Source organism: Caloenas nicobarica, chromosome 26 (assembly GCF_036013445.1).
Source record: "Caloenas nicobarica isolate bCalNic1 chromosome 26, bCalNic1.hap1, whole genome shotgun sequence".
In the NCBI taxonomy this organism is placed as follows: domain Eukaryota; kingdom Metazoa; phylum Chordata; class Aves; order Columbiformes; family Columbidae; genus Caloenas; species Caloenas nicobarica.
Window position 1 is genome coordinate 3970957 of NC_088270.1, and position 12952 is coordinate 3983908.

Here is a 12952-nt window from a genome sequence, read left to right on the forward strand (position 1 = left end):
TGATACCAGCTCCAGTCCAAAGCCGATGAGAAATGCAGAGACTGGCGGTGCCGGACTGCATACTAATGGCTTGAGAGCTCACAGGGAGCAGGGAAGAGAAAGGGAAGGAGTCAGACTGCAGCTCCTGGCTACCCGCGATTGATTTATTACCAGGTTCGCTGATGAATGTGTGAGAAACGCTATTGGTGATAAAGCAGAAAGCCCGTAATTAAAGTAACAGCTTTCAGTTTTTAAGCACTGCTTGTGTGTTTTCTCTCCTCTCTGGAAAATTTTGTGTCTCAGTGCTGCTCGTGAACATCATCCCCCCCTCCCCACCACCATCCTGTGCTGAAGCTGCTGGGTGGGAAGGGGCAGGTTATGGCATTAAGAAGGGTTTCGGTGGCTGCTTTGGGGAGGGAATGTGGGGTTTTGGAGAGATTTGGCACAGCTCTGCAAAGAGGTGGGCAGGATGCTCAGGTGGCACTGATGCTCTTCCCCAGCATGAGGATCAGGATTTGACTTTAAATCCTTGCTGCGCACTGGCAGAAGATGCTCAGCACCTCGGTTACAAGTGGTTGTCTGTGTCTTACGTGGTTTGCTCTTGCCCAGATGAGGCACTTTTTCCTTTCTCCAGCCTGTGCGTGCCCCTTCCAGAGCTACCAGGGCATGGGAGAAGGGGACCCATTGCTCAATAGGTTACAGATCTGATGCTCCACAGCAAAATATCTGGTGTCTTCAGGTAGTAAATGGAGCAGAGAGGCAAACCCCAGCCCCTGCGAGCGAGCGGCTGTGATGGATGGCCCAGCAGATAGAAGGATACGTGCGGTGAGGGATAAGGGTTTGGAAGGGGAGAGGAGGTGTGAGCACTCTGCTGATGACGGATGGACAGACGGGGAGATGTGTCTGTAGATATATATGTGTATATATATGAAGGTAGGTAGGGAAAGGGTCTCTCTGATGAGAGATAGATTGGGAGAGATGGATGGATGGGATATTTATAGTGATGGCTGGGTAGATAGAGCTGGATGTGTGTTGATGAATAGGTGGATGATGGATAGAGGGCAAGGATTGTGAGAGCTTGTGAGCTAAAGGGTATATACGGTGCTAGATAGATAAGATAGAAGGATATATGTGATGATAGTGAGATAGTATAAGCAGCAGCCTCTGCATGCCCAGCAATGCTGCTTCTTTTAGCTACTCCGTGCTCCGGTGTCATCTCATTTTGCCCCAGTAAATTCCTTATCAATGCAGCTTTTTAAAAATGAAATCCCCTTAAAAGAAACGAAGGGAAAAAAAAAGAAAAAATGAACAGATCACACCCAGCAGCGCTCCTCGACTCCTCCGCCGACAGCTGCTGACCCGGGCTGGCCGTTTCCATGATGACAAATTAACTGATGCTCCAAGTTTCTCCCGGGTGCCGGCAGGGACATGCCGTCCCTCGGCTGCCACCTCCCTCTCCGCTCTCGGGGAAGCCCCTTCTGTCCTCGAGCAACCTTGCTGTGTGTCCCCACGCTGTCATAGGCACCTAAGGCATCGGTGTGTGATGGCTCCGGTGCCGGCTTGCGCGGAACGTGGGTTTCTCTCCGGCACTCGCATATTTTGGCAAGCCCCGGCGCGATTCCCGGCATTGGCTCCGTTCCCTCTCCCTGTCTCCTCCTGCAAAAACAGCTGAGGAGCCCTGGGGACAGATTGTGCACGGAGGAGACCGAACTTCCAGCTTGTAGGATTCGGGGCCACGTGCTGGTGGTTTTTCCTCCTTCTCCCGGAGCAGGCAGACGCACTCGGCAGACGCGCAAAAAGTCTGTCGTTCCCCTGCGCCGACAGCAATTAAGATGTGCTGACGGGTTCAGACGAGCCCCTGAAAAATATGGATGTTGTGCTCAAGCCTTCTGGAAGCTTTCGCTCAGCTGCAAACATTCCTGCTGGTGGGAAATGAAGGATTTCCGTGGCAAGTTCTAGCGCAAAACATGCCTTTTGTGGTGGTGTCTGGAGTGACCTTCATCCCATGGGAGGTCAGGGAGCCCTTGAGAAGTTTTCTGAGCATCCACATGCAGGTTTGACCTCGCCTTGTCTCTGAGGGCTGCTGGATGCTGTTTTACCCGTCACTCTGTGCCTGTGTTGGGTTTTCTGCTGGACAAGGACATGGGAGAGAGACAGGAGTCCTTCTTTTCCTCTTTGTGAGAAGTCAGTGTTATTGATGGGGAGCTGGGCTGTGTAGCATCACCCGCAGCCCCTTGCTGGGCTGCTACTGGTTTTGGGTGCTCCATGGAGAGGTTTTGGGCTGGAACGGAGGTTTCTGCACGAAAACTTGCTGGTAGCCAAAGAAATGAATCCAAACTCGCTGTGCCTTGATGGAAATGGTTTTGGGGGTGCTGGCCCAAGTCCAGCCCCTCTCCCAGCAGAGCGGGTGAGGCTCATCCATGTGCCTTCATCCTTGCACATGGTGATGATGCTCAAAAAGCAACGCCAAGGAGGTGGGATTGGGTGGGAATGTAGATCCGACCAGCCCAGAGCTTTTCTTTGATTCTCCATCAATTGGGAACATCAGGGGAGGCTTGAAGAACTCGATGGGAGGCAAGTATCAGGTGGAAAGAGGCAGGATTGCTGAGGAGGGGAGAATTTCTGCGCCGGCGGGTGGGTGGTATGACGTCCTTTGTGCTAAGTTTTCAGCGCCTGACGGTAAACACTTAGCTAACCTTATTATTTTTACACGCCTATAGTTTGCTTCAGTGATCTGAAACAAAGCTGTGGTTTTCAACTACACTTAATGGGATCTATTTGAATTTCTTTGAAATTTTTTTTCCCCTTCTGCTTTGCAAAACATTAATGCTCCTTATTGAGGCGCGGGCTCTGCTCCAGGCAGCCCTCTCCGTGGAGTGCTGCCCGCATCCCTGCCTGCATCCCAGCATCCCAACCTGCATCCCTGCCCGCATCCCAGCATCCCAACCTGCATCCCTGCCCGCATCCCAGCATCCCTGCCCGCCACAGCGTGTCCCTTTCCAACCAGCCCCTTCCTTCCTTTTGATTGATTGATCGGCGTGGCAGCCTAATAAGCGATAACAGCACATATGACAAACCAAACAACCGTCTAATGAATTGATTGACATCCGAAGGATTTGACTTGATGCACAACCCCAGTCACAGATAAGGTTAATGAGGGAGAAATTAAAATGTAGCTCAATGGGTAATGAATACAGCATGTGCCTTGTTGTAACACATGCCAGATCCATCACTCTGAATCAAGGGATGGTAGCAATTTCTAAATTATTTATTGCACCCCTCATCCTCCTGTCTCAAGGGAAGAGGCACTCGGACTGGCTTTTGTATTTTTTTCTATATACATATAGCTGTATCTATCTCTCTGTGCATTGTGAGGATCCATAGCCAAAGAAAATTGCTTTGAATTTTGCAATTTTCATGTTGCCTTTTTTGTAAACTCAATAGCAAAAAATACAACAATCCAGAACCTGTCATGCCATTTGAATCATAATAGCTACAAATTCACTCCCCTGAATAAATGGAGAGGCTTATTTATCAAATATATACAAGATGTCTGTCTAGTTGTTAACACACAGAGGTATGAGTAGGCAGAGGAAATCGAGAAAGTTTACATATTCACTGCTATCTCCAGGGACCTTTCCTTTCCTCCTACTTCTTATTCCCTCTCCCCTCCCCCAGTCTCATCTCCAACTTGCTTTGCCTTGCTCCGCTTTTCTTATTTTATTTTATTTTTTTTCCTTTAAATGCGTCTGGCTGACAAAACTTGGGCTGTCAGAAATGATCAAGAGATGAAGTTGCCAAGAAAGGGGAGAGAGATTTGCACGGAGCTCGCGCCTCGCTGCCTGCATGGGGAGGGTGTCTCCTCTGCGAGCCAGGGCAATCACAGGGACCGTCATTCTGCTCCCGATTATCGCCTGGGTTTTTTTCCACTTTAGGAAAAAGGAAGCCAGATTCACCAGAAATGGCTCTATATGGTTTTCAAGGGTTGTCCTCAGGGCCAGATGGAGAGAGGAGAAGCCAACGAGCATCCTACGGGCTCCCTATATTATATTATTTGGAGCCAGGACTAGGTGATGTGCTGCCCCAAAGGGGGTTGAGGAGTAGACAGGGGCTGGGCAAATGCTTGTTTGGGTTTGTGCTTTCTGGAGAAGTTGCTGTTGGTGGTCATGTGTTTGCTGCCCAAGTCGGCGGCGTTGGGAAATGATCCCCGCTGTGCCGTGATCCGGGTGGGATGCGAAGTCCTTGGCGCTGAGCTGAGCCTGGCAAAGCCTGTCCTGCTCCAGAAGAGCAAAGTTGCTTCTCCTCCTGCTTTGTGGCCCGGCAGCAGCTAATGAGTTCATTTTCGACCTCGTAATCCTTTCCCTAACAGCGAGGCAGGGCCAGAAAGAACTCGGGTAGCGGGACTTCATCACAGATGGAGCGAGAAGGGGGGGAAAAAAATAATATTAATCTCTGCTTATAAAGTGCAGCTGGGTCTGAAACCATTCACAGGGTACAACTGTGGATCCCCCCCATGCTGTTCTTCAAAACTACAGCCATTCTTCTCCAAGCACTCGTCCAGGATTCATTTGAAACCCCCCGTTGTGCCCTGGCGGCTGTTTGGTTTGAGGCGCAGGAGTCGGTGGTTATTCACAGGTCTGCTCCTGCCACTGGTGGCATTTGGGGACAGTGACACTCTGTGACGGTGCAGCAGGTAGATGCCACCACCCGGTGCCGGGGATGCCGGGACATGCAATCTTAGCACCGGTGTTTCAATTAACCGGCAAGCCAGCCAACATTTCAGCACCTGGACATCTCTCTCCCAAGCAGGATGTATTGTATTATAAATAACAATAAGCAGGCCCAGTCAAAGGCTGTAATTGAATCTCTTCATTTTGCTGACTTGGGTGAAAAAGCCCCTTTGAGTGAATTACAATGCGTGCGTGTATAATTTGGGCGACGCATAAAGGTAACGCGCTGGCTGTAATTAAATCGAGCATCCCTCCCGGTTGGTGTCACTGCCCTCGGGGTGCCCAGGGGCCACTTTGATGGGGAGAACTCGCTGCAGGTGTGGGGAGCATCACTCGGCTCTCCAAAACTTTCCTTTCCCCTGGTCATCGAGCTTTAGATACCTGTTGAAGAGGAAAAGCAAATTTCTCCTCCTTTTTGCAGCCTGGGCGGTGTCCATCACGTGCACCCCAGCTGTGAGCTCGGCGTTAGTGAGGTTTATGGATTTAGGCGGTTACTAGATTCCTTTTGCAGCTGAAGTCGAGTCATGCAGATGATGTTGCTGTACAGGAATGAGCAGTTCGGTCATCCTCCGCTTTGAATGGTAGCCAAGGTTGTCTTTGGGCTAACAAAGGGAGCCAGAAGTTGATGCCTTCCAGATTTTTTTCAGTTCTCTTCCATCTCTTGAGCCCAAATGCAACTCAGCCTCCTCCTCTCGCCCCTCCAATCCAATCCAGACATCCCCTGAAGGACAGCACATTTTTCAGCCCAAATTTTGCACTGACACAATATATCACAGCTGCATTGAGGCAGAATATCAAGCAAAGAGAAGCTGGGAGGGGGTGTAGGAAAATCAGGTTTGCTCTGCGACAAGAGAGGGTTAAATCGGCAGCTGCAACCAGTGGTTGTTGGTTCCAGCTCGCTCCCTCTGTGCTGTTTTAGATTTTCTTGGAGGTTCACATTGAGAACATACTCCACTTCCTCCACCCCCCCGCCCCTAGAATCCACTTTGTATGTCACTTGCTTTTTTTTTTTTTATTATTATTATCTTAAACATCCATTATTTAGAAACTGCTGGAGCCTGGAAACCAATTTCCATGCTTATTTCCAAGAGTTTGCAGCGTTTAGGCGGTTATGTACAGGCTATTACATGAACAGACCATGGGCAAACAGTGCCTGGCTGGGTCGGGTGCCCCGCGGGGAGGGAGTGACAGACCCCAGCGTGCAGACGTGGAGGTTAATACGGAATAATTCCTGCCCGATGGACACCAATACCTTGGGCTAACTGGAGGGTGAAAATCAATATTGCTTTTAGCAGAGGGTCCTGTGCCTTGGGGAAGGATGTGAGCCTTAAAAATGGGATTTGCGATGGGCAGTGATGCCTCTGGGCGTCTTCACTCATGGGGTGCTGGGCTCCTGCCCTGGGGGGACGCGGGTGCAGCGAGTGTCCTTGGCTGTTCTTGGCTTTGCAGGGCTCAGCGTGTAAAGCACAGGATCCCTGAGGATGCTTTAAGCTACTCAAGAGATTAGGCAAGGCTCTGAGCAAGCCCAGGACGCAGGAAATGTTGAGGCAGCCTGCAGCCAACCTCCTCCTCCTCTTCCCTGGCCAAATATAGGAGTGGAGGGACCTTTTCATCTTGGTTTTGCCATTTGTGGGTGGATGGATGGCTGAGGAAGCCCCGGGGTGCAGGAGGACTCTGTCTTCCCACCAAACTGATGCTTGATCATATTTTAGGGCCAGAGGAGGTGGTGGGAGGGAAATCCAGGATTGAGGGATTGAGTTCATCCCTCTTGTAAGCCCGTCAAAGTCAGCGCAGTCGAGGCAAGAGCAGGGCTGGCCCAAGAGTGATCTCTAAATGCTCTTGACTTGGCGTAACCCTCTGCCGAGCTGGCTGGCGGTCACTCCGAGTCACAAACACCTGCACGGGCCTGGGACTCCCTGGGTGACTTTGGTGGCCTGGTTGGGACATCCCCACGGGATGCCAGTTGAGCATCCCTGCCCCAAATTTGATGAGCAGCTTGACGCGAGAGTGTGGGGTCGGTTTGGTTTTGCAGGGCACGTGCTGCAGCCCCAAACCTCGGAGGCTCTTGGAGCTTCTGCCATCCTCACCCTCACAAAATTAAGTAAAAGCTGAAATCTGAACCTTGCTATGGATGGGTGCTGCTGGTGGGAGGCAGGTGGCAGCGGCATTGGAATTTTCCCTGCGTCGCGGCGAGTTAATTCATTCCAGTAAATCATCCAAAATAATTTACAGCGAATATCAATTTTCTGTGTGAACTTCTCACTGGCTGCACAGAAGTATCTTCTGCCGAGGTGGCTCCCTAATTCTGCTGATCTGAGACAACAAAGCAGCTGGGGAATAAACAGGAGTCAAGCTGAAGTCCCCGGGGCTGCTGGCACGATGGAGGAGCCGGGGCTGAAACGCACTCGCAGATAAAACCTGGCGAACTCGGCTGATGATTAAAGGCTAATTTGCTGTCTGTGTAGTGTTAAGTGCCCCCCTTTCCTAATGAGCAGAAGGCACTGCCAGGCTCATTCTCCTTTGCCGCCTTACTTTTATTTGCTTTTTCAATTATTTTAATGCTTTTCCGGTCTTCGATAACGAACGCATCTCCTGCGCTGGGGCTGCCGAGCTCACCTTTGTGCCGGGCCGGTGGCAGAGGATATGTTTTCTGTGCTAGGAAAGACTTTTAACGGGCAGCAAATGTCTCAAAAAAAAAAAAAAAAAAAAAAAAAAAAAAAAAAAAGCCCAGCCTGCTCCACCTGTCTGGCAATGGATTTGAGGCAGTGCTGGCTGTCGCCTGCTCGACCTTGTCTCCCCACCAGCTGGTGGAGCAGAGCTGTCCCCGAGCCAAAGGCACGGCGGAGCGGGAGCCGTGTCACCCCGGGGGGACGGCTGTGGGGTGAGGGAGACCGCCCGTCGGCATCTGAACCACCATCTGCCCCTCTGAAAAAACTTGGAGAAGAGTTTTGCGTTGGTTTGGTTGTTTTTAAGGATGATATTCCATGGTGCATGCAGGAACAGGCGGGTTTGTTGCCATTGAATCGGGAGCGGGCTTGCGGAGAGCTGGGGTGCAGGAGCCCCTTCTTCCACCCGTTATCACGGAGAGGATTTGCCAGGTGGGGCTTTCCCAAGAGGAGCTGGAAAGGGGAGAAAGGAGGAGTCGTTTCCCCACTGTAGCAGGGTCTGATGCAACTTTTCTCCATGGTACATATTGCAAATGTCTTCGGCATCACTCTCTAGCCTGGGTTTATCTGCTTGAGGACATACGTGCCTTCAGCTCCTCACCCGCAGGAACCAGCAGAATTGCAGTTTTCATCCCAGGGGGAAGGAAAATTGCTCCGTGTTGATGCTCCTCATGGATCAGGCAGCTGGAGCATCCTCTCCCACCCCAACCAGGGGACCATGTGCTCCCGTGATGGGGACCTGCCGGAGATGCAGCCCTCCAGGGAGCTCTTCCCCCTGGCACAGCCCTAAAATAGATCTGGGACACCCATTTGCAACCAGTGTGAGGATTGCACATGGGCTCCCGCTGGGGGAAGCAGCCCTGATTAAAAGAACTATTTATAAAGCACCTGGATGTGGGAGAGGAAGAGGTGATAATTAGCTGCAAACCGGGGCTGAGGATGGATACCTGCACACAGGCAGAGCTGTATTCCCGGGATGGGGAAAGGAATAACTCCCTTCTCCTTCGCCTCTCTCCAAGAAGCTCTTCTGATTAATGCTCTTACTTTATTATCACTGGTTTGTTTTCGTAGTTGTATTATCGGCTCTTCATTCCCAGCAGTGGGGGCAGTGAGGACTGGTGGAAATTGTGTCTATCTGTGTGGTGCAGAGGATTCATCAGCAATGGTGGTTTGGGTGATGTTTTCTACCAAGAAAAGGTTTATTTGTTTGCTTATTTTCTCTTCAGATGGCTGTGAGACAGAATGAATTTTTCATGCAGAAAAAATTCAGCGGTGTTTTATTGCTTGAAAAATTGGCTTTAAGTACATGTGTGTATATGTGCATATAGAGGAAAAAAAAAAGTGGAGCTCCTCAGTCATCTCCACTTATTTATTTGTTTGATGCATTGTGCAGAATTATTTAATTGTTGGCAGCACCTAGAGTGTGTTAGGCACTTCCTAAGCTCTCCCAAAGGCCGGGCTTTGGGTTTGCTTCAGCGATGCGCAGCCTAAGGACAGACAGACGCGGCGGTAGAGGTCAGCAGAAGGGGAAGAGCCACAGACAGTTTATGTACGAGCTAAATCTCTTCCCTCTGAGCCACCGAGAGCCGATACCCACAGCCTCTCAGGGGGCTGGATTAGCTCCCCGTCACCTCCCCAGAGTGGATTTGGTTTATATGTATGTGTGTTGTGTATTTCTCTTTCATTTGGCTGGGATAAAAATTGCTGAGTCACAGATTCGTTTTCTTACCGAGCCCCTTGGAAGGCAGATAAAGGGGGAACGGCGGCGCTAGGCAGGGCTATAAATAATGCATAGAGCACAGGAGCAGCCCAAGCAGCCCTCTGCTTACAAATAGAGGATTTCTCAATAACGTATCATCACCCTGTCCTCATCCTCACTACCGGCACTTCTTCGTTCACCTGAGGCTAACGCCTACAGCTTATCAAAATAAATTAATAAATGAGTCTAATAAAGCCTGTAGTTATCACTGGTCCTGCCTGATCCTGTTGTTGCAGCCCTCGTAACACCCTGCTTCACAGAGCATCCTGGGTTGGACGCTTCTGAAAGTCACCGTGCTCAAGGTGATGCGAGGACGGGGGGGAACACGTGCCTGGTTATCCTTCTGTCTGCCCTCCAAGGCGTGAAACGATGCCTTCTCACCATCTCCCTTTGTGTTAAGTCCATCTAAATACAAAATATTCCCCTGTGCGTGTGTGTGGTTGGCCAAGTGGGATTGCCAAATAACTGAGGACATGGGGGAGGTTAAGATGGAGCTGGAGTTGGGTCTTCATGCACAACGGTTGTGAATGCACAGAAATGCATCTTAGGATTCACTCTTGCTCTGTGTCATTGACCAAATTCCTTCCAACCGCTCATTTCAAGGTCCAGCAGCTGGTGCCCCGAGCTGCTCTGATGCTGGAGATGGAGTTGGACTTGATCCTTGTGGGTCCTTTCCAACATTCTGTGACATTCTAAGCTGATTTTCAAGAGCTCGTTGGTGGGGAGGGTGGAAGCCCAAGGGTTCTCAGTGGCTCAGCATAGTTCAGTCTTGGCTGCTCTACGTGAAGCACTCGCTTGCTTGGGGTTATAACTGGCTCCAGCAACCCCATGGAGCAGCGAGGTTGTGTAGGTTGAGTCCTGTACTTTCGGCGATGCTCTGCAGAGGTGCGAGCGAGCCCCGGCACAAAGGGAACGAGGGTGTTCTCAACCTGGCGAGGGCTCACGGGGGCTTTTTGATGCAGTCCCAAGCCACAGGGGGGGCTTCAAAGGGCCTTTCCCTTCCCTTTGAGCCGCTCGTTCAAACAAGCCGCGGCTCTCAAAGTGAAACGCTGAGCAAAACTGTCGCGTTTCATCCGATTCCCATCGAGTCCCGATGCAGAGACGTAAATCCGTCCCAGGTTGACACAGGGAGGATAAACGGAGCCGCTGGTCCCCCCATCTCATGGTGATGCTTCTGAGCAAAACCAAAAAGCAGCAAATGTCAAACCAATGAAAGAAAAATCTTTCTTCTCCCTATTTTCTGCCCTCTCACAAAATGCGCTGTTACTCCTGTCTTTTTTCTTTTTTTTTTTTCTTGGTCTTCGGCCTCAAATCCGTTGTTGTGAGCCAAGCAATAGCATAGAGGGGATGACATATTTCATGGCCAACCTGGACAACCTTGGAGAGTTCGGAGGATCTCGGAATCCTCCTGATTTGGGGCGCTGGGCAGCGTCTCATCAGGGAGGGTCAGGGAGGGAGGTTGGCTTGGGAAGGGCAGCCCATGAGTGCCATCTTCAGGACTGTCCTTACCTTTTTTCTGAAGCGATAATGAGCAGGTTGGGTGCTGCTACTGCAGGTGGCTGCTGGTTAGAGCATGCTAAAAATCCACTGTGGCCAAATTCTCTGTGTTTTACCCCAGCATTTGCTGTGGCCGCGTGTCCTCTGGGCAACATCTCTTTGGTGACATTTCTTTGGGTGGCTTTGCCCTGGATTGCCTGATTCGACGCTTTCAAGGGTATTTGGAGGAAATGTGGATGGTTCATTGACTGGTATTTGAAGGAAGCGGAGGGTTTAATTAAAAAACATGAGGGAAAATTAGTTGTAAAGGAGGCTGATTGCAAAGCTTGTGGTAGGGAGGATTTGGGTACGGTAATCCGGCTGGTGCAGGCAGAGGGACGGGGAAATGCTGGTTCCCTGCTCCATCCCAGTCCTCTGCCCTTGGGGAAAGGAATAACAAGGGGAAGCAGAGATGAAAAAAAGAAAATATAGGTGGTTTTTATTGTTGTTTGCGATTTTTACATAAATTTTGCAGATTGCACAGCCTGTTATTCTCTTTTTTTTTTTTTTTTTTTCCCCTTCCTTCTCTTGTCTGCTCTGTTTAATGCAAACGGCACCTTCCTGCTGATTGCAATCACACACTGATTGAGAGAGGCTCTGCCTGGGCTGGGGAGGGAAGGAAGGAGCCTTAACCCTTCTTGTTCTCACCTCCCCTCGTCCCTTTTTGCTCTGCAACTCCAAACCCCGCTCCCAAAAGGCCTCCTGCTTATATATGTGCAAGGCAGTCCGCAGCTCCAATAGTGAATTTATTTTAATAAGCAGAGGCTTTGAAATAGATACAAACCTGCTCCAGGGCATGGGCCCGGCGCTTGCTAATGTGATTAGGAAGAAACTTTTCTTGCCGAGGAATCGTCTCCTATCTGCCTGCTGCAGCCGGGCGCGGGGAGCAGCGGTCACCGCGGGACGTGGACGCGGCTGCTCGGTCCATCGTTGTCTATTCTGTCCCGGTTCTTGTAGCCTCCTCATCAGCTCTGCATCACAGTTCTGTCCTATGGTGCATCAAATAGCACCCATGCCGTGCGGTTTCCTTGCCCCTACGCTCTCGGGTGGATTGATGGGCGCTGTGGGATGATGTCTTGTAACTAATGCAAGTGCAAACTTAGTGCTTGGGGACCAGGGCTGGATCCAGAAACTGGGGTTATATATATAAAGGGCATCATGGAGAGCAGCCGTTTTGGCGGTGGCTTTGCACAGCTGCTGCTGGAACCGTCCCGGCTTGTCGCGAAGTACAAAAATTTGTAAAGGCTCTTAAACCTCCTTAATCCTTAACGCAGAATTTAATGCAGGACACACAGGGTTTGATGAGTACAATTGCTGCTTGCTTGCGTTTAGGCTCATCAACTGCTTGGTTTCAGGTCTAGATCCCACGTGTTGCTGTTGGGGCTTGCAACGCAACACGCCGAGATCTGACAGGCACCCAGTGTTATGAATCTTCTCCAAAAAAAAACCCAAAACAACACTCCTCTGGAGAACAAGGATGTGGTGATTGCTCGTTTTGCTGCAGATTGCTTGTGCTTTTGGGTGGGGGAGCTGGGTAGCTGTGAGGACACATTGCGTGCGCCTGATGACTGCACTTCTTAAGGGTTAACAGCTTTGCACCCAGCAATGTCACCTGGTTTTTGTGCATCATGCAAAAATATAAGCCAAAGCGGTCCTGGTCCCCCCTTGCAGGCAGCTGGGGCTGCGACGCCACTCGGCAGCAGCTCAGCGAGGCCAAGCATGTGCATCCCAAAATTCAGCTTTGCTGGTTCCCTCCGCCTCTTTCTCGGTGATAAAGGTGCCAGAGGAGATAGGGAGTCGAGCGCTTTGCAGGCGCAGCGATGCCTGCGCCGAGGTCGTGAGCAAATGTGGTCCAGGGGCTGATAAGTTACCTGGGAAGGCAATGACTTTCGGGGATTGGATTGCGTTGCCCAACTCGGTTACGTCTAGATAACATCGTGGTTTAAGACATCGATCATTTCAAAGGAACCTGCAGAGGGATTTTAATGCCTCGCAAATTGCTTTTTCCTTCTATTCAATTTACATTCACAATTGCACAGAGCATATTTAGGAGCTTTCCAAACTGCCACAAACAATGACAAATCTCCCCTGAAACATTCTCCTGTTGCAGTAAATTTGACCTGACAAAAGAAAGGGAGAAACTTGAGTCTTTTTTTGTGGTGTAAGGGTCTCTTCACCCCGCAGTGAGCTGGCGTTTGGGCTCGCCAGCTCCGTAGCGAGCACAGGGAAATGCTTCCTGATGCTCCAGCATCCCGAGGCTGTGTCGGGATGTGCTGCCAAGA

At 50.5% G+C, this 12952-nt stretch overlaps 1 protein-coding gene across 2 annotated transcripts in view; it reads left to right on the forward strand.

Annotated features, from left to right (window-relative positions):
* LOC135998732 (protein CEPU-1) overlaps positions 1 to 12952 on the forward strand; it is a 285825-nt gene that overhangs the window by 36210 nt on the left and 236663 nt on the right. The window contains exon 1 of one of the 2 annotated variants that reach the window (XM_065651900.1): positions 1962 to 2033. The exons of the other annotated variant lie outside the window; for it this stretch is intronic. Coding sequence (XP_065507972.1) covers positions 1985 to 2033 — 49 coding nt within the window. The 5' untranslated portion in view covers positions 1962 to 1984. Of the gene's footprint in view, positions 1 to 1961; positions 2034 to 12952 lie in introns of those variants that run through there. 2 annotated transcript variants of the gene reach the window in all.